Source organism: Nerophis lumbriciformis, linkage group LG11 (assembly GCF_033978685.3).
Source record: "Nerophis lumbriciformis linkage group LG11, RoL_Nlum_v2.1, whole genome shotgun sequence".
In the NCBI taxonomy this organism is placed as follows: domain Eukaryota; kingdom Metazoa; phylum Chordata; class Actinopteri; order Syngnathiformes; family Syngnathidae; genus Nerophis; species Nerophis lumbriciformis.
In genome coordinates, this window is record NC_084558.2 from 20,353,544 (window position 1) to 20,380,057 (window position 26,514).

Below are 26,514 nucleotides of genomic sequence, written 5' to 3' on the forward strand. Positions count from 1 at the left end.
TATTATTTAGGACGCAAAGAAAAGAGGAAACGTGTGTTCTAAACATTTGTGCACAAAAAAAGTGCAGTCCCCCTTTAGAGATTCTTAACAACACGGAATCCCAATAGTTTTAATTCGGCATGACTGGAAACTCTGCTAACCATAGTTCCTTGATGACCTGGCAGCAAGTCTCTAGAAAAGCAGGCTGAATAGGTGACATGGAGTGAAAAAAGGGCATACCAATCATCAAAGCACCAGAAAGCAGACATTAGTTTTTGCAAACAGACTAGAGTGTTTATGTTCGATGATATCCAAATGTCAAAAGGAGAGTCTACTGGGGTTGAATGACAAAAATGTGATCTTTCTCTGAAAGGTCTAATGATTACTGCAGATACCCACGTACAGTTTGAGGCAGCATATTCACAAGCAGCCAAAATGTCTTCATTGCATCTCTTCCATTGGACATTTGATTAGTACACTTCAGTTTGAATAATTTTTTTCTTACAGCGTTTAAAACATTCCAAGAAGGAGTGACTGAATCGGCAAAAACATGATTTGCTTTTTCTGAGAATTCACTTTCTTCTTGCAGTTCCTCATCAACACCTTGCTTCTAAAATGTAGTCTCTACTAATCATTATAGTCTTTTCAAGGTTTTCAAGGCCTGCGGGTAATACTTTAGGAAGATCCTGCGAGCGATCTCGTACGTATCGCCCTGAGGCTTAGTGGAGTACTTTCGGCCGTTATAAATGAATCCCTTCTCTACTTGGAAAACAGCCTGGTTGAAGGCATCCTGCCTAAATGGCTGTCCACTGTCCAGACACTCCACCAGAGTTTGCACAAACAGTCCCCATCGCTGGGCATAGTAGTCCTCCATGAGGCCGCCCCACTCCTTGCTGGCATAGTCCAGGATTTCACCGCTGGGGCCCCACAGAGTGAGTTGGTTCCTGGCGTTCATGTCGTAGACCTTGGCCTCCTCATCATCAATAGCTAGAGACTTGGCACGCTCCAGCCATGTTCCCAACAGGAAGTTGCGATCGCTACTAAGCAAACGGTTGAGCTCTGGGAAAAGGTCGTAGATGAGGACACCGCCTGTAATTAGCAGTTCTGGTAACTTCTGTTTATGAAAGGCATCGGTGATATCCAGGTAATAGGACGTAGTTAACTCTTGCAAGACCTGCCGAGTCACATCCACAAGATCATACCTGAAGGTTTCCTTGGACACGAGCGAAGGCGAAGCTTCCATAATTAGTTTCCAGGCTTTGAATAAGTCTGCTGGATCGTACCATAGTTCGGTATTCATGTGAAAAGACGGCCGGTGCACCAGTGGGCTGTGGTTATGATTTCGGTAATGTGGTACCGTGCAGTTATAGACGCTGAAAAACAGGAGTCTCCACGCGGCAATCACGGCGTCTTGTGTCGTGCCGTAACGGCGTACAGCATACAGAGACGCCCACTTGACCAAGTTGACCGGCTCCTTGCGCCACGCCAGTTCGCTCATTAGCTCATACATGACGGGATTCTGCTCAATGCCCTCCGGCGTCATACCGATGCCCACCATGGTGGAGTTGGGGAAATGCAAGGCTTTGAAAGGCCCCGAGTTCATACTCTCCACCGTGCCAAAAAAGCCGCTGTTGCCCCCGAAGTTTTGCAGCATGCACCAGATGAAAGGCTGCCCGTAGAAAGACTCTGTGTAAGAGAAAATTGGCTCGGTCTCGGCAAACAAATCGAGCACGATCATCCGTCCAAGGGCCACTCCGTGTAGTAGGGCCTGAATCTGGGCAGGCTTCCAGAAAGCTGCATCACTAAAGAACAACCATCCCTGCATCAGCCAAATTGCTTGAGGATCAACTAGAGGAGGAAAAAAAACATGTATGAGGGACAAGAAAGGGAATGTTCTAGAACATGGCTCAAATATCTAACTCAGTTGGGAGCTCGATGCGGGCTAAGCTTTGTAACACAATAGGTCATTTGTGGGTCCCCAAACTGGGGCAATTATTTCTCTTGAAATTAACAACACATGGAATAATTTGCCAGCTTGCAAACTGTGGGGTTTAACTTCAGTTCAGATATAATTGAGCCTAAAGATAAAGACTCAACCAAGCGGTGTAGTGAGGTTCAGGTAACCTTTGCGTGTTGGGTGAATCTGAATCTGCGACATTGTCACATCGTATAGCATAGGAACGCCTCTAATAAATTCAAGGAGAAAAGAGGAACATGACACAACACAAAGGAGAGCGATGGAGGACTCAGCATTTCATGTTCTTCTCGGTGTGTCATTATCCAGACATCCTTTGTTTGTTGAAAGGTACGTTTGATCTTATTCCCATTCCCATTGTTGTTTATTTAGTCATGGATTGAATAGTTTTGGTATTCTTTGTCACAAATTGCACAAAGGACCCTTCAAAATTAGCATACCATAAAAAACTGTACCACTCAGCAGAAGACCGATTAATGACTAATTATGAACAAGAGCAGTCTAAGGGGTCCTATTATGCGAAACCAACTTTTCTTACATTTACGTACCTGTTTTTGCCTATTTGGAGTACCCCAAATCCAACACTAGAGGCACGGTGGAGATATTTATAAAACAATCTTGCCTTCTTCTAAACTTGCTTAAAACGAACCGTTTGGAATTTGACACCTTAGTGACATATTTTGCTTTAGTTATGTTAGCGGATATCGCCATATATGGTAGAGGATTACCCAAAGAGCTTTGCACGAGTCCACCATTTCTATTCAGATGTCGTCCAAAGTTGTCGTCAATACATTCCTTACTTTTCTATATCTTCTTGGCTGAAATCATACGCTGTTGCAGTTTCTAATCAAAAGTAGCGTATAGTTCTAATTTATATCTTTGGTTGATTGGTTGAACTTGATTTCAAACATGTAAAAAGTTTATATATGATACATTACATGTTTTACATATTTTCATTTTTCTTTGCAACATGTCCAAAAAGGAGTAGGAAGAAGCAAGGCTTATTTAATCCGATCCCTTTTCCACTTCATATCAATTACATACACATATGTTTACTTCCTGTTCTCAATTTGTACACAATTTACATCAATGCATTCTAAATACATCAGTGCTCTTCATAAATAGTTTAATCAATTTTCAGTATCCGTCAGTAGACTCGATATGGAAGCACTAAAAGCTATAACATGACTGACAGGATGGAGGAGGCCTTTGGTACGTAAACAAGACGCATTCTGAAGAGACAGTCAGAAAAACTAAATCCACGCAAAATTTTGACCAACGCACCACCATTACATGTTATGTAGACCATAATAAAGTGTTTTAAATTTAGAAAACAATATATATACTATGACCCCTTTGATCTGTTGACTAAAACCAAATTCATTAGTAAATTAGTAGGCCAATAATGCCAGTATGAACAATACTTAGACCGTAAAGCAATTAATGTTACTGTGGTAAGAAAAAAAAAAGTCAAATTATTTAGATATATCACAAATAAAACTGTCACACAATCATTCAATCAGCCATTTAGCAAGTTATGGACTCACCTTCATCATAATAAAAAGAATACACGAGGCAGCCCAAAAGCCAAAGTCGATCAACCAGGGCATCAAAAAAAGGAAACAGCCGCCGCACAGACTGGAAATGCACGATCGCTTAATGGGCCCTATAAAGATCGACCGCTACTCGCCGAAGAAGATGACTTTAGCCGTTTCAGGGCACAGGAGGACGACAAAGAACACACTCAATGACCTTTCCTACAGTGTGCCGTGTTACAGGCACTGTCTCTTGTTACATTTGGAAATAAACACAAGCACCTGTGTAAGTGTTTCCATGTGTACACCTGCAGCTTTTGCAGCCAATATATATACAAAATAAAATGTGTCCAAACATTGGCAAGCATTAGGTGCACTCTATAGTCAGGAAATGACAGTAGATTTCGCCCTTTGACAGCTTCCCTCACGTAATGACGTAACTATGCCTGGACGTAACACACATGCACACGCACTTACTCAAAGTCACAGATATTTCATTATGCACTCTAATCTCATGAAACATCTAAAGATGTTGTTTTTCAAAAATGTGACCTGAAGGCACCACTTCACAGCTGTAAGTAAGACTGCTTCAAGACCATAGCCTGGAAAGTCTTCTAACAGGAGGACCTGGATCAGTACGCTTCAGCGGTCCTGGGATATATCAAGCACTGCACAGACTCTGTCACTGTGGAGAAGCGCATCTGGGTCTATCCAACACAAGGCCGTGAATGATTGGAGAGGTGCGGCGTCTTCTCCGGGAGCAGCACGCCGCCTTCAGATCCAGAGACGAGGAGCTGTACAGTGCCGCTAGAGCCAACCTAAAGCATGGAATCAGTAGGTTTAAGGCAGGCTATAAGCAGAAGATTGAGGACTGCTTCCACAGCAACAACTCCAAGCAGAAGTGGCAGGGTTGACCAACAACAAACCCAGCCACCTCTCAGCCGACGTGGATGAACCTAAGCTGGTGGAAGAGCTGAACTCTTTCTAAACACGCTTTGAGGCGGCACCAACAGCAGCAGCCTCACTATTAGAAGCAGCCACGGCCAAACCTCACACACCGACCCACAGCAGCATCATCCTCAGGGAGCACAAGATGGGACGCACACTAAAGGAATTTAACCAGAGAAAAGCAGCCGGGTCGTATGTGTTGAGTGCTGAGAGACTGCACTGATCAACTGGCGGGGGTTCTCACCAAGATCTTAACCCAGTCCCTGTCCCAGGTCACTGTACCAGCCTGCCTGGAATCCTCCACAATCATCCCGGTTAAGAAAAAGAAAAACATCAGCTGCCTGATCGACTATTGTCTAGTGACACTCCCTCCCCATCCAATGAAGTGCTTCTAAAAGGCAGTCAGGCCCCACATCATCTCACTCCGCCCGCCCAGACTGGACCTCTACCAGTTCACCTATAAAGCTAACAGGTTCACGGAGGATGCTATCACCACAGCTTTCCACTCTGCCCCATCTCACCTGGAGAAGGGGGCTACACTCGGCTGCTCTACATGGACTTCATCTCGGCATTTAATACCATCCTCTGCGATTGACTGGTGCCCAAACTACTAGACCTGAGATTACCTCACGCCACCTGCCTTTGGATCAAAGACTTCCTGTCCGACCGTCCCCAGAGGGGGAGGATAAGTCCCCCCACTTTTACAACCCTCAGCCTCAGCACCGGTTCACCTCAAGGCTGTGTGCTGAGCCCTGTACTTTACTCCCTTTACACCCATCACCACTTCTTCGCCGGCCACCCCAGCAACTCCATCATAAAGTTCAAATCTGTTCGAATCATAAAGCTGCATCTCCAGGGGTGACAAGACCGCGTACCGCGATGAGATGGAGCAGCGGTCAGTGCTTTGCAAGGACAACAACCTGCAGCTGAACAAGTTGGAAACTCAGAGGGATGGTAGTAGACTTAAGAAGGAAGAAGACCGACATTCTGTCCCTGTACATTGATAAAGGGTTGCGTGAAGATTAGGTCTTCAGATTGACATGTCCTGGAGAACTAACACCACGGCGATCATCAAAAAAGCACAACAGAGACTCTACTTCCTAAGAATACTCAGGAACTACCATCCAAGACAGGATCTGCTTGTGTCCTTCTACTGCAGTTTTGTGGAAAACATCTTCACCTACTGGAACTGCGTGTGGTTCGTCACCTGCACAGCTGCAGAGAGGAGAGCGCTCCAAAAGGTTGTCAAAATGGCCCAAAAGATCATCAGCTGCCCTCTTCCCTCCTCAAGGACCAATATCACCCTGGCAACAGACACTTTGTACAGCTGCGGTCAGGTAAGCGCTTCAGCGCCATGCTCACCCGGACAAATAGATTCAAGTTTATCTTTTACCCCGGGGCCATAAGTGCTCTGAATGCTCCTAAGGTATAAATATAAATTACTACAACCCCTACTACGACTATTGTGCACTAAGAGAGGGGAGTTACTGCATTCAATTTATGTTTACCTTGATGCTCACTGGTCATACGTTTACAAACATGGTTGCTCCCCGTGCAGTATGTTTACATTCATGCTTACATCAATGTGTATATAGACAGCCAGATTACCTACTGGTTATTTTGTATTCCACAACTACTCTATAGGGTCTTGCACTTCAATTTCATTGTACATGTCCAATGAAAATTAAAAAATAATTAATTCATTTATTCATTCATAACACAATAAATATTTTTCCTGGTAATTTATTACAATTTAATTCTGTTGGTAATTAGTTTACTTTTTAGGGTATTAATAACACATTAAGTAATTTTCCCAACACTAGTAGTTTGATTACTTGTTACTTGAAAAATTCAGTTATTTCCATTACTGTGTATGAACAGGTGAATATCTGTGTCCTAATTCAAGGGCTTCATCCTTGGGAATCAAACAGTACTGTCACTGTTTAATTGTCCATTTCATAGGAGCAGATATATGTACATGTTCAAGGGTGTGATCTTTATCCTTGATGATGGTTGCGGCCTTTAAGCAGCTTGGACCAGGCATACAGTCAATGTTGATAAGTGTTTGTTCACTTTCTGAACATTTTACAAAGTCTATTTTCAATTTCCATTTCTTTGCCACACTGCCTTTAGCAGCGTCTACCCCCTGATTGGGAATCATAAGCAAGGGGGAAAAAAATACTTATAAAGAAAGAAAGAGACGTCACCCCTCAGTGTATCGACGTGTTACTACATATCCTTCAATCACACGCTTGTTATGATTTCTTTTTGTACAGTATTAATAATTCATTGGAGTAAGTACGAAACCACGAAACGTTGGTACACAGACCGCCTGTATTGAAAAATGTTTAAGCTTTATGAAATTTGTTACAATATCTATACCTATAGAACCTTTATTTTTCAACATGAAACCTATTTTATTTATTTTAGTTTGATTTGGACATGTCATTCAGATATTGAAATTTAAAATACTATGAAATCTTTTGGGAGCACTGTATTTATTTGTGTTGATGCAAATCGGAAAACATCTAATGCCAAATGTGAGAGACTTTTCTGTTAAAATGTGAGGTTAGCATTGCTAACACTTTGATGTAAGGGTAGCGACATGTAATGCAACCAGGAAATCTCCACCAGTAAATACACATTCATTACAAAATGTAAAAGAAGATCACCTGCAGTCATTGAGGCAAAGACGGACCGACTGACTGCCGACAGGTAGGCAGGGTCTGAGGAAGGTGGAGTCATCTCATTGAAGGTGTCGGTGTTGTAGATGTGGTCGGTCCCAAATTGTTTTACCACCTGGGATAGATAGAGAGAACCAATCTGGAGGAAAAGTGGATCCTGGGGATCCAGGATATAAGAGCAGGAGAAACTGCAGTTGAAGTGAGCCCAAGGTCCCAGTCTTGTTACATTCGCTTCTGGATACAACCTGCAAAATAAAATATGTTCAGTGAGGGAACCATTGACACACAACACTTACTGGTACTTTATAAAAACAAAGCCTTACAACTAGGGCTGGGCGATATGGCCTTTTTTTAATATCGCGATATTTTAAGGCCATATCGCGATACACGATATATATCTTGATATTTTGCCTTAGCCTTGAATGAACACTTGATGCATATAATCACAGCAGTATGATGATTCTGTGTCTACATTAAAACATTCTTCTTCATACTGCATCAATATATGCTCATTTTAAACTTTCATGCAGAGGGAAATCACAACTCAAAAAATCACTATTTTTTTCATACGGTGTTGATCTGGAAATGTTTGCCTCGGCATTTTGATGGTGTGGACGTGTGGCACCGAACGGAGATGTTGACATGCGGAGTAAGCACTCTTCATTCTCTAGCAGGGGACTTTTCAAATGATGCTACATATTAGCAGTAATGCTACTTTTTATAGCAACGCTTTTGCCCCACACTTGACAAATTACAGTTGTCTGTTCGACATATTCCCACTTGAAGCCAAACCACCGCCAGACGATGGACCCTCTGCTGTTTTTTGGGCGAATTAATTATTCCTTCATTTGTTACCAGATTCGCACCTTCTCTCTCTCGTATTACCACTCGCACGCCTGCCCTAGCATCACAGTTAATGTTACCCATGCTGCTACCTCTTTGCTGCGCGAAGGTGTATACGTATGTGACGTATGACGTGACAGTATGTGACGTATGTAAGAAGGTGCGCTTGTCTGTCTGTGAGAAGGAGACACAGGAAAGAGTGAGAAACGCATGCAGAAGTTCTTCTTCTACGGTAAGCAGCCGCCGACTTCATTTTCCCCCTTCTACGGCTGCTTATCGTAGAAGAAGAAGCACTTCTTCTTCTACGGGGGAAAATGAAGTCGGCGGCTTCTTACCGTAGAAGAAGAAGTTCTTCTAGGCTGCTTACCGTAGAAGAAGAAATTCTTCTTCTACGGTAAGCAGCCGCCGACTTAATTTTTCCCCGTAGAAGAAGAAGCGCTTCTTCTTCTACGGTAAGCAGCCGTAGAAGGGGGAAAATGAAGTCAGCGTAGTTACCGTAGTTGCGAGACCTGTTGTGGCTCAATATTGGTCCATATATAAGGTGCACCGGATTATAAGGCGCACTGTCAGCTTTTGAGGAAATTGCAGGTTTTTAGGTGCGCCTTATAGTGCGGAAAATACGGTAATCTAAAATGCACTCTAACGATTCCTGGTCGATTCATGGATCGCACACCTGCTGTGAATTTTGACATTCAGCTCCTAGTCCGAGAACAACAAATGCTGCAAAAAGTACTGAAACACTTGAACAGTTGTGTATTCAAAAGTTTAGAGAAGGTTAAACTAAGTTTATCAGTAAAGTTATACTGCATTTTAGGCTCATCCTGAAATTTCACCCTGAAGCCAAATATCCCTAACTTTTTATGGACAGACCTATTTAGTGTTGTTTATTTTGTACAAAGTTGCTGCTGTCATTAATTACTTTTAAGGGGTTTGATTGAACTACAGTAATTAACCTTCTATTCTACTGTATTCCTGCAATTTGTTCTGAATATGTGGACTATTTCCAATCTCATTTGGAGTCTTAATGATTATTTTGCACAAGGTTGCCGTTGTCATTGATTTTTATGACTCGACCGTATTAAATAAATGTCATATATATATATATATATATATATATATATATATATATATATATATATACACACAGTATATAAATATATATATATATATATATATATATATATATATACACACACAGTATATATATATATATACACATATACAGTATATATATATATATATATATATATATATAAGACATAGATAGATATAGATATACATAAACTACATCTATATATATATATATATATATATATATAGATATACATAAACAGTATACCAGTATATATATATATATATATATATATATATATATATATATATATATATATATATATATATATATATATATATATATATATATATATATAGCGCAATGCTGTACCTCCCGCCACATTCACCTTCGCGCACAGTCGACGTACCCGGACTGTTAACATAGCTCCTGTCGCTGCTAACTGCTAAAGATAACAAAAACAGTTTGGCTGAAACCCTCACTGACTTCACACGTCGCTTAGCAACAGACACCACCTTTTCAAAGCACCCACACGCTGCTCTCATAAACTGCATATGACAAAAAAAAAAAAAAAAACTTTAAATATTGTTTTTTTTTAAGTAACGCATTAATTACTTTCCTTAGTAATTAATTACATTTATTAAAGAGTAATTCCATTAGTTATTACATTAAATGTATGTTTTGGTTAAGTAACAAGTAACTATAATTAATTACTTTAAAAAAAAGTAATTTTCAGAACACAGTTAGCTACAGTAATGTGGTGTTGAGTTTAAAGTAAACACTTCGCACGTTTTGTTTAAAATACTGTTATATACCATATATCACCATTCGGCCTAAAATACCGGGATGTCAGTTTTGTTCTATATCGCCCAGCACTGATCACTACCATGCATTCCACTGAACTATTAACCTTTGTAGGAAAGAACATAACATAATGTAAATGTAGCCTGGTTATTTATGTACCTAAAGTGCAAAGAAGACAGGGTGTTGATTTGAAGCAGGCAATAATTGGAGCGAGGCTGTTTTAAAACTTTAAAATGTATCATTGATTATCAATTATTGGTATCAACTTAAGTTAAAGTTAAAGTTAAGTTAAAGTACCAATGATTGTCACACCACTAGGTGTGGTGAAATTTGTCCTCTGCATTTGACCCATCTCTTGTTCACCCCCTGGGAGGTGAGGGGAGCAGTGGGCAGCAGCGGTGGCCGCGCCCGGGAGTCTTCTTTGTTTAGCTTTATTAATAATTTGAAATGCATGTCAACGTGGAAAGGAACTTGGTTATTTATTGTATTAACAAGTATACAGCACAACACAGCAGATACATAACCAATCATAATAATCATAATGCTCAGCTAGCATTAATACCAGTGATGAGATAGTTGCTTGCAGTAACCATTTTGTCTACCTGAGGATTCCCCTTGGAATATTCCCAGAGAAGGCTGGCAGCACTGGAATCATGCCAAATGATCTCATTCGTTCCAAAATTTTAAACTGTAAAAAGAAAGTTACAGGATTATAAAGAGGAAGAGCCTTGCAGAATGGTAGCATGATTACATTCCTCCTCCAAAAAGTATAAGAACACGGAGATCAATCAATTAAATTTATAAAAACAATTTGGGTTTGACATTTAAAGATGATTATTGGACCTGAGATAGCTTTTATTTATACGTAGTTACATTATGATCAGATACCCGATTTAGAAGATACTCCTTCGTACAAAACTACCAAGTTGAAAACTACCAAACTGAGGGAGATTCTTTGTTGAGCACCAAGATAATGATCCAAAACAACAACATGGGCAAGAAGTGGAAGGTACGACCAAGTCAATATCTGGACTTGAACCCTATATAGCATGGGTTTTCAAAGTCTAACATTGTAGTCCTCCCCCCGGGGAGCAATCATCTAAGCCCCAAACCACACTCATATGACTATTCAAATATGTTAATAAATAATTTATCTATTTGACCATTGGTGGGCATTGATATGTTTAAGGTGGTTCAAATGTCGTAAAGGTCTAAAATTGTGACTTGGCATCATCATCAGCGGTCTTTGTCGCCATTTGGTGGGCTCAATGTGTAACCACAGTTTTCAATGTTTTTTACAAGGTTACATTTTTATGTATTTATCAATGCCAACGCAAACATTACAAAGTTCTGCCACCCTGTGCGCTTTACTGAAAAACCTCAGGTAAAAATAATGCTCTAATAAAGGGAAGATTAAAGGGAGGGAGGGAGAGAGGGAGGGAAATCCAAGCTCCTGAATTATAATTGTAATCAAATCATGAAATGATGCCCAAAGATTCCCACTTCTAGTATTAATACATGCTTTACATTTTCGATTTGATGACAACCATCACACAGCCCTGTGTTGTGTTTCCCTATTAATTTCAATGAGCTATTTAGATATTTATGTCATAGCCTCATTCTTGTAATGATATCTTCCTCTTTTATAGTTATATTACCTCCTCTTATTACTTCTACACTCCTTTGGACTTTGTAATACTGCTTACCTATTCTTTCTTTATTTCAATTATTGTGACATGTTTTTTGACTTTACCACACATTTACTACAGTTCCAGCTTTATTTATTCTAAAGAATTCAGAACTATTTCATATGTTAAATACTGTCTTGTTTCTGAAGCTATATTTTCATGCTGATAAATGCACTGCTGCAGTCTGAGCACAAAACTATTCTTACTTTATTTTAGTTATGGGTAAGCACTCCATTTATGTCAAAATAGCTTGGCTTTCGAGTTCCACATTTTGCAGCTTCGATTCACTCTCACCTCACTGTGTCAGCTTCCGTCTGCTCAACGTCTCACTCTTCCTTGGTACTCGCTTCTAGAAGCAGTAGTTTATCCTCCATAAATTCAGATTCAAATAGATAAGGTTATAAATCTTAATTTGTCCAAAAATAGTCGTCTGTTACCAAGTCTCCCATGATTAGAACACACACAAGCGTTTTGTGTTCGGAAGAACGAACACACATTGTCGGTCGTGCACTGCTATGGAAACAGAAATAAATGTGTCAAAGAATTAGTTCCGGCAATGATTAAAATGACCAAAATACGGTAAATAGTGTACATATTTCATATGTTATGAACATGTCTGTTACTACATTATATATAGACTTGCAGTGTGTATATAAATTGATGGAGGGTTTTAAAGTTGTTTTAGAGGACTTTGAAGGCTACAATGTTGACTTCTATAAGTCGCATCTTTCAAGCGTTTTTTATCATCTTCAAAATCCCTCCCACCCCAAAAAAAAGATGTGTGTGTTCTTGTCTCACAAAATGATTGTGAACGATTGGCAAAATTCCCCCAAAAAACTGCAGTTCCCCTTTAAGACTTTCACGGATTCCAATATATGTAATTACTTGGAATTAAGGGGGATCTTTTGAAATCTAATCCAAATGTTTTCAGTAAAGAGCAAAAATAAATGGAAAAATTACATACACAAATTAGTAATTATGTTATGAAATTAATTACTTTTTGGAGAAAGTAACCAGTTAGCAGTTGCATTTTTTTAATTTAAGTAATTTGCCCCACACCAATATAGACATTGGGCAAACTGCTTTTTTAAAACCATTTTATAGAAAGGTTTAAATCGAGGAATGTGAACAATATTTCATCTGAAAAGCCATATTTTACTGTACATTGCGTTTTGTTTATTCATTTCAAAATAGTGCCCTGTGAAAGAAGTCAATTTGTTATTTGTCATATTCTACAAACAAATACAACTTGAAATAATGTATTCACGATTGTCAATTCTATCTACTTTATTTAAACAAAACTTTAAATACTGTACATGGCCAATTCAAAACAACTGGAACAATTTCTAATATTGCGTTGAGTTTGAAAATATTTGTAGTTTATAATGATGATTGAATAATTGTGTATAGAAGACAGTACCTGGAGGTAGAGCTGGTTCACATGCCAGGACTGTGGCAAAGGTCCCCCAAACCTGAACATGTTCCCCATTCGGTTCCATGCAAGAAACGCTGGGCCAGAGAAGAACTCTTCAATTTCTGACTGGTTTAAACCAAGGGCACGATAAACCTTAAAAAGATACATTAGGTACATGTTAGTCAATCAGTGATAGTGGGTGTTTGCATGACTTCTGCTTATATAGATTACAGGTTCAATTAGATCACATTTGCTATTGTACAATATGTTTATCGTTCAGTTCAGTTTCAGTTTATTTTGAACATGGATACAATACAATGTAATGCATCACATATTTCCAGTTTTATGAAAAGAAAGAAAATAAGAAAAATATATTTTTACTACTCTGGACAGTAATGATCTCCTTCAAGCTAGGAACTATTTTTGTATTAAAGCAGAGAAAAAAAATCTTCGAAAATGTGGGGCTGCAAGTGCGGATTTAGTCTAACGAAGTGTTTCTTAACCAACCACCGAGAGGACCACCAAAAATATTTGTTCCTCAGCTGTGGTCCCACTTGTAAAACACTACACCACTTTTGGCAGTAATGACAATATCAAACAAATAAGACGCCCAGATCTAAAATCATAGAGAATTTTCTGAATCGCAAAAATTATGACTAAAGTGTTAAAGCTCTATTTTCGTTTGCGTTTTAATTGTATTGACAGTTTATTTGATTATTTTTATTCATTTTTTTTTTTAATTTTTTTTTTACTTCTATATAAATTCCATGTACGGTAAATGTATTTTCATGTTTTATTGAGTCCCTTCTTTTGCAGTATATTTGATTAGTATGTATTTTGTAATCGGCCTGACCTAAGCCTTGATAATAATCTTTGTGATGAACACATGCTTTCGTATCATTTGACAAGGTTGTAAACTGTAAGTAAGTTAGATACAATTATTGAATACAATTAAAATCAAGTGTAATATTACTAATTAAGTGTTAATATGAGAGTAAGCCTTGGGCCCCCTGTAGTGGAAAAGTTGGGCCTCGAAGTTCAAAAGGTTAAGAACTTCTGCTCTAACAGACAATCTTAAGCAGGGGTGCCCACACTTTTTCAGCAGGCGAGCGAGCGAGATGTATAGATATATATATATATATGTGTATAATTATTATTTTATTTTATTTTGCCGTGTTTGTTCACATGTTAAAGGTGTACAAAATGCATGCATGTTTAACATAAAGATTCCTTTCTTTCATGCAGACAAGAATATAAGTTATGGTAATACCTGATTCTGATGACTTGCATTGATTGGAATCAGACAAAATTCACAGTAGTGCTGATAACTTCCACATTTTCAATTTCACACTGAGGAGGAGAAAACCAGTCCTCCTTTCTGTCCAATACCACATTGAAGTGGTTGGTTTTGGCATCTTGTTTGTCCAGCTTCCATACTTGTTTTTATACACTTTACAAGAAATACATTGACGGCAAACTCTGTGGCTTGCTAGCTTGTTTGCGCTAGCTTTCGGAGTCTCTTATTTTGTTAGCGCAGGTAGGATGGAGCAGCACTTTTATTATGAGACAGGAACTGTGCGGTCAGTCTTTAGGCTTTTGACGGGAAGTACGGTTGAAATAAAAACGTTTTCCTTCACACTGAGCTCGCAGCAGCCAGCATCATTTTACAAGATCCTCGGGTGCCTTGAATGTCAATCAAGACACGTCATAGTGAAGATTTGTGATCACTAATTTTTAGGTCAATTTTTTTAATGCCTGGCCGGCGGTCGACTGACACACCCTCTGCGATCGACCGGGAGCTCGCGATTGACATAATGGGCACTCCTGCTCTTAAGTGATCAAAGTGGCATTTTAAAGACCAAAAATCCCAACAATTATTGAACGTTTTGTAAAAAATAGGTGATTTATGGGAGGGTGAGCAGAATCTTTATTTTTTGTATGATTATTAAAAATCAGTTGTCTGTTAGCACATTTTTATAGAGGGTGGTAAATGGTGAGAGTTAATCAGGTTTCTGTTCCTACCTCTTGCCACAAGGCCTCTTGGCCAGTGAAGGCCAGTGGTAGATTGATTCCATTAAGCGCCATCCAGTCAATCTCTCTTTCCCACCTTGGCCAGTCCCACCACACAGAGGAATAGCTAACAGTGCAGACATTCTGGTAGTAGCGGAACCTGGACACAAACCATTCGTGAGCTGATGCGTTATAAGTCAGAATGCATGTTAAGTGAGGACACAGGAGACTGGTGTTTGGGTGTGTTGGTCGTAGGGATGCAACAATTAACTAATTTTATTATTAGACCTGATTAAAACATCACAATTATTTAATCTCAAAGGCTCCACTACACTACAATTTTCAGTCCTCCTTGCCCGCTATAAATTGATAATATGTTGGTATGTTGTTTTCGGCGCAACCTGCACAGAACAAAAACAAAGTTACACCAGCGATGCACGGGTATATATATTTGCCTATCGAGGGACACACTAATATGCTACATTAGCTTAAATATAGCAGCAGGACAAAGCAGCAGACTTTTCCCACCCCCCAAAAAGTGTGGAAACATTCGGGGCAAGACCAAGGGAGTCATTGAAGACAATGGCTCACCTATTTGCCAAACCTGCCAAAAGAAAGTTGTGACTGCGTGGTCTAATATGTCAAATATAGTGCAGCTTTACACGCCAAAGTAAAGGTAAGACATAATAAACAAGTTAAATTATGTTAGTGGCAAGTTGCTTAGTGAATAAATTACTTGGTAGAGAGTTAAACATAAACGTGTCACTTGCAATCAGAAACTTAGCGTGAAGTCAGTTCAGTGCAGACAAACAGCAACAGGTACTCCTGTCAAGAGTTTCATTCAGTGACCATTTTAATGTTAGATTGCTACTTCCTGTCCGTGTTGAATAAACTATAGACATTGAAGTTAATATAGCATGTGTAAAACACTAACACAACATCAGGAGCTTGTAGAATAACAGCACTATACCATGGGAAAATTATGATGTACATACCGGTTATTATTAACACAGCATAAAACAGATGATTAAAAATGAATAAATAGGCATGGATGACAGTCGATGACTGCAACACTTGAGTTTATTACTACACACGACTAACATTTTCCCATTGGGGATCAATAAAGTGATCTTAATCTTATATTAATAATACAATTGTTTATATTGTATTATAATAATGTTTTTGTTTATATTTTATTGTTTTGTACTGCCATTATAAAATTACTATTTGATTATTGTTATTTTCTATGGTAATAAATAACAAAAAAATCTCAGAGAAATGTTTATAGTATGTGATTTTAAACCTTTTGTGTTGTGAAATTAATCAATGCATAATAATGATGAAAAAATTATTAACCATTATTAATAAGACTATAATTGACAGTCAAAACCTATAACCATTGCATCCCTGTTGGTGCGTCTGACAAACATCGACACAAACACTTGCACAAAAGCGCACGCTCGGTGTAACAGTAATACTCTTGCATTGCCCGTTCTGTCCTGACGGAACGTTTGTTGCTGGACACATGATGGACTCTTGGGAGAAGTGGAATGTTGCGTGCCTGCTGATTCTTTCAGTCGAGGGCATTGAAAACTTCTACCTTTTCAAAACCATGATAACAGTACACATGCTGATTGGAGTACGCATTGTCCTGGTGTATCGACAAATTGGCAGCCGTTCAAGGTACCCTAAAGCTGCCACAAATGACTGAAGAATGGGCAGCGCTGTGGGGAGTCAGACTTTTGTGGTTCTGAACTTAATCACAAACTAGATAACATCTTGGAGAAGCTTTCTGCTCTGCAAGGCGAAGTTTGATGAATGTAAGGACCAGAAATAGACAATTTGAGTGAAACGCTTAAGTTTGTTTTCACTCGCTAAAACACAAACATTCTAATCTGGATTGTTTTCCCTGCTGGAGCGGTGCTATGAGACTCCTCTATATTTCTTCCTGTGTCTTTCATGGACACACACTTGTTGTTTGTTGACTTTTGTTAGACCGACTGGCTGTGTTATCGCTATAACACTCTGCAAGCACCAAGGTTGAGGAACAAAGCTACTCTTCAGGTTTACACACAAACATGCAAAATACATCCATGGAAAATACACCCCACACAAACTTGTACCCCACATCCCACGCCTCGGCCTAGGGTATGATGAACAACGATGCAGCGCCCCTTGTAGCGGTAGCTTCGGGCCGGATGCCCGCCCCCTGCGCCTCTCGTTGCAAGTCATGTGTTTGTTTGTGGTAATATGTATGCTTTGCTAGAGGTTTTTTCCGGGTCTGTTCTTGGACAGGTTTGTACTGAACATTTAATTTTGTTGTACTTTTTAAGTGCAATGACAATAAAGTTCCATTTGTTCCATTTCATTTTATTCCACAAACTTTTATTGTAGAGTATAAATTGTTGGGATGTTGGCACCTGCAGATCTAACCAATCTAAGTCTACTGATGAACTGATGAAGACTGCGTGGATGAGAGGCAAAACGTCTTTTAATACAAACTGAACAGTCCAGTTGCAAATAAGTAAAAAATAACGTATGTTGTGATATGGCGCATCGAAGATAATTATTTAATAATTAACTTTTATGATATCGTCAAGACAGGGAAAGCGTGGCACGCTTTGCCATGCTTCATATGGCTTTTTCAGTCAGCGCACTGCGCACATGACATAACTGGGGTGAGCTGATGCGGGTCTAACTCTCAACAGTTAATTGAGAGAAACGGTCCATTAAAAAGGACCAAGTCACCGCAAGTCTTTCATCCTGCCCCCAGTAAACAATGAAATACAATGTCTTACAATGCTCCTCTTGTCGTGCACTCACGGATTTGATGTGCTGAGTTACATCAGATGGAGCTGAGACTTCTCAAACGTTAGTAGTCAACTAGATAAACACACTGATTTCATGGAAACTAAATAAATGGCTGTATTTTGCCACAGACTCTGCGAGGGTTTTAAATTTTCTCCCCTAATATTACTCCAGCACGCATTGTAGCCGATGGACAGACCACGGTCTCTGGCACACACCAGTGGTCACTACCACTCGGGGCGCTAAAGACAATGGTCCAGTGACACAGTATAAAACATCCTACAACTTTAGGATTAAGGCGTTTCCATGGGTTTTTCTGATTTTCTTTAGAGCCAATCTATTTGAGGAATCAGACTAATTTACTGCATGGAAACGGAGTCAGAAATCACTGTTGTGGTCCTTGTGGTCTGTGACGCAGCTTTAGTATTTCCGTCTTTTCTGGACATTTGGTAGCACTGTTAGCTGAATAAATGTAAGAGACAAAGACCATGATAGTTTGTCTCTAAAATACACCATATCATAACTATTTTGTTATTGCGATTGGTGATTGATAATCGATGATGATGATGATTACATCTCGATTATTCTTGGTATTCCGGTTTTCTTCCACAATTTAAAAGCATGCATGTTAAACAATTTTTAAAGCATGCATGTTATGTTCGTTAAATAATTTCACACAGGTGTTGTGCATGAATGTGTACCGAAAGTCTGCTGAGATAGGCTCTGTGATGCTGAACAAGTTGTGTAAGGTTTATGATTACTGTACTTTCCAAACTTTATCTTGCTGCATTAGCTGGTTCTTGCGACTGTGTGTAGAATTATTACTTACGGTTTTTGGGGGGTTTTCTGCGACTACATTTACTTTTGGGATCAATAAGGTATCAATAAGTAGGTTGAGGAACCGGGTCTTACATTCTGATTCTCCCAGGACCGTCCAAATCTTCAAACATTGAGTCCTACTTTTGATGCTCAGTCCGCTGACTGGAAGAATTGGCCCTGCGATGAGGTGGCGACTTGTCCAGGGTGTACCTTGCCTTCCGCGCGTGTGCAGCTGGGATAGGCTCCAGGACCCCCAGCGGTCAAGCAGTAGGATGGATGGACTTACAAATCGATGCTAAACGTATTACGGACAGAGTAAGAGCAAGCAGGAGCAGGCAACCGATTCACTAAAATAGCCTCTAAACTAGCTTGAAACAACAATAAATATGGGCTTAGTAATGTTTAAGAAGTGTAGACTGAAGAGCGTTACAGCAGAAAGTAAGCAGTTATTAACAAGAAATTAACAAGTTAATAAGAGTCTAGAGAAGATAATATAACAACAACTGTTGGGCAGCTCTGTTGGTGTTTAGCTGCCACTGGCAGATTGTAAGGGGAAGACAGATCAATCCATAAATCGGTAGTGTTGATACCAAGGGTAGTATCAGTATATGACAGATACAAGAGTGATTAGAGTAATCCATCCATTTTCTACCGCTTGTCCCTCTAGGGGTCACGGGAGGATGTAGCCTATCCCAGCTGCAAGTGATTAAATCGATATTTGAAAAAACAAAATGGGGTGGGGAGGGGTCATTTTTGTTCATGTTTACAACTCAGGGAAAAACATTCAAAAAGGATTTATATTTGAGCAATGGTTGTAATAGCCTCGTGAGAAATTAGTTTTTTTTTGTTTTTTTTAAACTAAATCTGAATCGTAAATGAATGGGAACCGGAATCGAAACGAGGAATTGGAATCGTCCAAATTAAAATGATGCCAAACCCCATCAATAAGTATAACTAACCTAACCAAAATAACAAAACTTGTGCATTCTGTTTTTCTATTGAAACACTCATGGTGTCATAATCGGTTTCTGGTTGTCCGATGTTTTGTTCCCCGTGTGCTTGTTTGTGTCTGGATGTGTCTTGCCCCCGTTTCCTCCAATCAGCTCTCTCCTTTGCCTTGTGTCTAGTCCCGGTGTATTCAGTGGTCTAATTAGTCTGTGTATTTACCTTTAAGTTTGCTATCTAGTCTTTTTCCAATTGTCATACTGTACGTCGTTGTGGGGGTTCCTATACAAGTAGAGGTTTAGCTTTCATGTAAATAGCGTTTCTCTTTGTTTTGTGTACTCTTATCAGTTAGACTTTCAACTTTATGGTTATGGTATTTTGTGATCCTGAGGCAATACTGTCTTTTGGAATAAACGGTTTTCCTGTTGCTTCTTAATATAACCCCTTCAAAGGGAAACTGCCTTTTTTTCGGAATTTTGCCTATCATTGACAATCCCTTTGTGAGACAAGAACACATACTGTATGTTTTTCTCTTTTTTTATGGGTCTTCCGGGTCGCGGGGGGTTCTGGAGCCTATCCCAGCTGCACACGGGTGGAAGTTTTCATTAATGTAGTATTTTAACCATTAGAATTAAATTATGGTTAAAAATACTACATTAATGAAAACTTCCGCCCGTGTGATGGGGTAACACGGTGGTACAGGGGTTAGTGCGTGTGCCTCACAATACGAAGCTCCTGGGTTCGATCCTGGGCTCGGGATCTTTCTGTGTGGAGTTTGCATGTTCTCCCCGTGACTGCATGGGTTTCCTCCGAGTACTCCGGCTTCCTCCCACCTCCATTGTCCCTAGTGTGTGAATGTGAGTGTGAATGTTGTCTGTCTATCTGTGTTGGCCCTGTGATGAGGTAGCGACTTGTCCAGGGTTTACCCCGCCTTCCGCCCGAATGCAGCTGAGATAAGCTCCAGTACCCCCCGCAACCCGTTAAGGGACAAGCGGTAGAAAATGGATGGATGGATTATTAAATTATCCTAAATAAGTATACAAACATCAAAATAAAAAAGGACTCATATATTTGAGCAAACATTGCACTTGAATAATTATTGAGCATTTTTAAGTTTAGTTTTTACCCCAATGTTTGTTTTGTTGTCTTTTTTTTTGTTGCTAATTGCAATTCTATGCCTCTGGACATCATATTTAATGCTTTTTAACACCAGTTAAGGCTTTAATTTTCGAAATAATCAGGTTAATGACTTTTTATGCTTATGTGTGACTATAGTCCTTTTGGGGTGGACGAGAAAATACATAAGTGATCCTGGACAATATTCATGACAAATTTGTGCTTTGTTTTAAAGATGTGCTATTTGGAGTTACACAGTATGAAAACAAATTTGAAAGGGATTTTTACTTTTGCCACCTCATTATACTGTTGGCTAAGTTTTATATTCATAAATGTAAGTTGCTAAATACCCGACCTGTTTTTTGTGCCTTTAAAAAAGAATTAGAACTCTGCTTTAAACCTCTTAAGGCCCAAGCTGTTTGTTTACATGCTTTTTTTTATTTCTCTTTGCTATTTGGGCTTATTGGATCCTAATTAGAATAAAAACTAAGAATCCTCTTTTGATATGATGTACTTAGTCCATAAGTAACAAACATGTACCGGTACTTCATGTTTAGTGACATGCTAATTCTTATTTTTACACTTTTTTTTCCAAATTCCATTGTATGTTATACTCTTCTGACACCACCATATGGCAGTATAAGTGTACACATAAGGGCAATAAGACCCCAATTCAGTAGTGTACACAATTTTGGAAATAAGAGCTAAAAGGTGCTGTCCACGCATGTGGCCAACTAAGCCTTTAGAGCGGGGGTCACCAACCTTTTTGAAACCAAGAGCTACTTCTTGGGTACTGATTAATGCGAAGGGCTACCAGTTTGATACACACTTAAATAAATTGCCAGAAATAGCCAATTTGCTCAATTTACCTTTAACTCTATGTTATTATTAATAATTAATTATATTTATCTTTGTGGAAACAATCTTAATGATTTCTCACAATAAATATATATAGAAACAGATAAATATCAATATGCAACACTTTATTTTTATATTTCCTCTAAGTGCACATTTTTCAAATTGAACATTTTCAAATGATCACTTCTAAAACAGTCTTGTGAAATCACAAACATATCCAATTTTAACTAGCTAGCCACTAACATTTTTTTTAACAAATCATGAATTACTTTGCACCATGTTTGTACAAATAATAACTCATGTAAAATACAAAAGTCAACTCTCAAATTGTTAAATAAATCATGTCACACTTTGAACTGGACACCAAATCTGTTATCTGTTTCTTAGTCAGTTAGTGAAGACCAAGTCTTTAAAATATTTTCTTGGATTTTCAAATTCTATTTGAGTTTTGTCTCTCTTAGAATTAAAAATGTCGAGCAAAGCGAGACCAGCTTGCTAGTAAATAAATAAAATTTAAAAAATAGAGGCAGCTCACTGGTAAGTGCTGCTATATTGAGCTATTTTTAGAACAGGCCAGCGAGCTACTCATCTGGTCCTTACGGGCGACCTGGTGCCCGCGGGCACCGCGTTGGTGACCCCTGCTTTAGAGGTATTAAAACACTCTCTACCTCTAACAACTAAAAAGCTGTGAAAACTATGATGCGGTGTTCCAAATTTAAATGAATTACGTAACTTGTGTGAGCCTATGGCTTTACATGTTGTTACATCCATCCATCCATCCATTTTCTACCGCTTATTTCCTTTTGGGGTCGCGGGGGGCGCTGGAGCCTATCTCAGCTACAATCGGGCGGAAGGCGGGGTACACCCTGGACAAGTCGCCAGCTCATCACTGGGCCAACACAGATAGACAGACAACATTCACACTCACATTCACACACTAGGGCCATTACATATATATATATATATATATATATATATATATATATATATATATATATATATATATTGCATTCTATTTTAGTTACTTTATTGAATTTACAACCCCCTGGCGCTGTTTTGTACTGTTATTGTACAGTTTCTGTACTTGTTTTTATTGTTTGTATTTCTTGATTGTATATAAATGTTGCATATTATAAATAAAGGTTAATAAAATTCAAAAAAATAATAATAATACATAAATGATCTCACAGTTGTGGAGGGTGGGGCGCCTGTGAGACGTTTGCATACCAATTATTAATAGGAAGTTGCTCCTCTGCTGTGATATTTACTTGGGACATGTCTCTTTTTTTTTTAAGTTGCTCTTGAAAAGCCTGACGTGACGTTATTGGTCACGAAAGCCAAAAAGTTGGTTATGTGTCATAAAATACAATACAGGGCGCAGGTGACTGACCTGTGCTGGGTGTTGATGCGGAGGACACCGGAGAGTTTGGGCAGAGGACGAGGTAGGTCCAGCTGGTCACCCGACCAGGAAACGTGACAGTTACAGAAATATTTCAAGTAGTTGTAAATCCCTGAGGCCACCGACACTCCGGTGTTACCCGTGGCGACTATCTTGTTGTTTTTGGTGGACCTGAGCTCGCACACGTCCAGGCTATCGTTGGAAAGGTTCCTGTTGACTACGACGATGAACTCCGTGGATCTGTTGCCCAGCAGGCGTCTCAGCAGCTCGATCACAGCTCTGCCCTGCGTCTTATCGCCGCGTTGCGGCTTGAGATGATCCAAAGTGGAGAACGTACATGTCGCAGTCGCACACAGGCAAAGCACGACGACTACGACGAGGCTACAATCCCTTCTGTGCGACATTTCAATCCCTTTAACAGGTTTCCCACCGCAGCGCAGTTTTTAAATCAACACGATCGTTCCATTTGTAGTTGACCAGGAAGCGTTACGTTCTCCAGGAAGTAACAGCCAATCAGAAAAGGCCTTCTATTTTGTTTTCTAACTACTAGCCAATCAGAATGAGCAACAGAGGCTATTCCAATTTAACGAGGAAACTTTGTCATGTGATTATAACCATGCAGTCATTTGATGCACTTTTACAGGACTGTCCTGTTTTCAGGTATATGGTTGATCATTTTTGTTACGGCTACTGTATTGTAAAAAGCACGTGTAAACTTTAAAATAGGTGAATGATTGAAATATGTCACATTGTCTTTCAAAAACAGGTCAGTTAACTGGGTTTATCAGCATGTTTTGTTTTGCTCCCTTTACAATATGGGACTAATAGTTTGCAAAATCAGAAGAAAACAAAGACAATTGGCAGTATTTTTTCAAACATTTAAGAGGTTTCTCGTTTTGCACAAAATACAAGATGCATCGCAATATTCCACAATATATGAACAGCAGACAAGGTAAACATTTTAAAAGTGACATACTTATAAATAATAGTTCATTTTATCAATTTATACAGAAATTTCAGTTATTTAATTTTTTAAGCACTTTTACAGACCTTTGATAAAATAAAATAAAAAGAGCAGCCTAAGTATTTGTCACGGGTATGCCACAATACGAAGGTCATGAGTTAAATCCCGGGCTCGGGATCTTTCTGTGTAGAGTTTGTTAAGTTAAAGTACCAATGATTGTCACACACACACTAGGTGTGGTGAAATTTGTCCTCTGCATTTGACCCATCCCCTTGTTCACCCCCTGGGAGTTGAGGGGAGCAGTGGGCAGCAGCGGTGCTGTGCCCTGGAATCATTTTTGGTGATTTAACCCCCAATTCCAACCCTTGATGCTGAGTGCCAAACAGGGAGGTAATGGGTCCCATTTTTATAGTCTTTGGTATGACTCGGCCGGGGGTTTGAACTGACAACCTACCGATCTCAGGGCGGACACTCTAACCACTAGGCCATGTTCTCCCTGTGACTGCGTGGGTTCCCTCCGGGTACTCCGGCTTCCTCCCACCTCCAAAGACATGCACCTGGGGATAGGTTGATTGGCAACACTAAATTGGCCCTAGTGTGTGAATGTTGTCTGTCTATCTGTGTTGGCCCTGTGATGAGATGGCGACTTGTCCAGGGTGTACATCGCCTTCCGCCCGAATGCAGCCGAGATAGGCTCCAGCACCCCCCGCGACCCCGAAAGGGACAAGCGGTAGAAAATAGATGGATGAATACTTATAAATAATAGCTCCTGTTATCAATCTATTTAAGAAGTTTCAGTTATTTAATTTTTGAAGCAATTTTACATTAGGAATACAAAGTAATCTTTGACAGATCTTTGATAAAAAAAGAGCAGCCTTTATGAAAGTATTTGTCACGGGTATGCTTTCTTGCCACTCCCTTTGTCATGGAAGGTCTGATTTTTTAAGTGTTTGTGGCAAGAAAATTGAGTGAGAAAGGCAAGTTGCAATGAATGAGCAATTTATTTTCCTGTCTCCGTTAGGAAGTTGGCTTGTCCATAAAGTGTTCCGAGTGACAACTTCCTGACCGGTGATCAGCAGTCCTCAGTAAACACTGGTCAATGTATGTTGGTTTTCCGAGTATAGTTATTTTTTTGCTGTTGTCATTGTGGTGAATTCTTATGCCCCAAAAGTCTGTTTCTTCTTCATTAGTCAATGTTATGTTCTTCATCTTGTCAATACTGTCGAACAGGGGGTTCTTAACCCTTTTGAACTCGGGGCACAACTTTTCCGCTACACAGGGGCTCAAGGTCGACTCAACTATTAACACTGAATTATTAACTTACATTTGATTTTAGTCGCATTTAATAATTATGTCAAATCTACTTACAGTATACAACCTTGTCAAATGATATGAAAGCATGTGTTAATCACAAAGATCATCATTAGTCAGGCTGACTACAAAAATAAATACTAATTAAATACACTGAAAAGAAGGGACTCATAAAAAATAAAGAAAACTAATTTTACATGCAATTACACAGTGCTAAAATAAATACATTCTAACTACAAACCCCGTTTCCATATGAGTTGGGAAATTGTGTAATTTGTAAATATAAACGGAATACAAAGATTTGCAAATCCTTTTCAACCCATATTCAGTTGAATGCACTACAAAGACAAGATGTTTGATGTTCAAACTCATAAACTTTTTTTTTTTTTGCAAATAATAATTAACTTAGAATTTCATGGCTGCAACACGTGCCAAAGTAGTTGGGAAAGGGCATGTTCACCACTGTGTTACATGGCCTTTCCTTTTAACAACACTCAGTAAACGTTTGGGAACTGAGGAGACACATTTTTTAAGCTTCTCAGGTGGAATTCTTTCCCATTCTTGCTTGATGTACAGCTTAAGTTGTTCAACACTCCGGGGTCTGCGTTGTGGTATTTTAGGCTTCATAATTCGGCAAACATCTTCAATGGGAGACAGGTCTGGACTACAGGCAGGCCAGTCTAGTACCCTCACTCTTTTATTATGAAGCCACGTTGATGTAACACGTGGCTTGGCATTGTCTTGCTGAAATAAGTGAAGTGAAGTGAATTGTATATCCATATAACATATAATATAGCGCTTTTCTCTAGTGACTCAAAGCGCTTTACATAGTGAAACACAATATCTAAGTTACATTTAAACCAGTGTGGGTGGCACTGGGAGCAGGTGGGTAAAGTGTCTTGCCCAAGGACACAACGGCAGTAACTAGGATGGCGGATGCGGGGATCGAACCTGAAACCCTCAAGTTGCTGGCACGGCCGCTCTACCAACCGAGCTATATCGCCGGGATAAGCAGGGGCGTCCATGGTAACGTTGCTTGGATGGCAACATATGTTGCTTGGATGGCAACATATGTTGCTCCAAAACCTGTATGTACCTTTCAGCATTAATGGCGCCTTCACAGATGTGTAAGTTACCCATGTCTTGGGCACTAATACACCCCCATACCATCACAGATGCTGGCTTTTCAACTTTGCGCCTATAACAATCCGGATGGTTCTTTTCCTCTTTGTTCTGGAGGACACGACGTCCACAGTTTCCAAAAACAATTTGAAATGTGGACTCGTCAGACCACAGAACACTTTTCCACTTTGTATCAGTCCATCTTAGATGAGCTCAGGCC

The 26,514-nt window shown here is 39.4% G+C and overlaps 1 protein-coding gene across 1 annotated transcript; it reads right to left on the reverse strand.

The window, feature by feature from the left end:
* Nucleotides 1-251: 251 nt before the first annotated feature.
* naglu (N-acetylglucosaminidase, alpha) lies at nucleotides 252-23,382 on the reverse strand. Its single transcript, XM_061967084.1, has 6 exons — nucleotides 22,889-23,382; nucleotides 14,965-15,112; nucleotides 12,949-13,095; nucleotides 10,443-10,528; nucleotides 7,110-7,366; nucleotides 252-1,827 (listed from the first exon to the last, which is right to left on the reverse strand). Exons 1-6 carry the CDS (start codon nucleotides 23,299-23,301, stop codon nucleotides 614-616), a joined length of 2,265 nt encoding a protein of 754 aa, XP_061823068.1. The 5' UTR covers nucleotides 23,302-23,382; the 3' UTR covers nucleotides 252-613.
* Nucleotides 23,383-26,514: the final 3,132 nt, after the last annotated feature.

Excerpts from the sequence above, each read along its gene's own strand:
- naglu (XM_061967084.1), bottom strand. The coding sequence starts at position 23,301 with ATGTCGCACAGAAGGGATTGTAGCCTCGTCGTAGTCGTCGTGCTTTGC. Across the intron at positions 15,113-22,888 it reads CGCATCAACACCCAGCACAG|GTTCCGCTACTACCAGAATG; the intron begins GTCAGTCACCTG and ends GTTTGTGTCCAG. Across the intron at positions 10,529-12,948 it reads TGAACCAGCTCTACCTCCAG|TTTAAAATTTTGGAACGAAT; the intron begins GTACTGTCTTCT and ends TTCTTTTTACAG.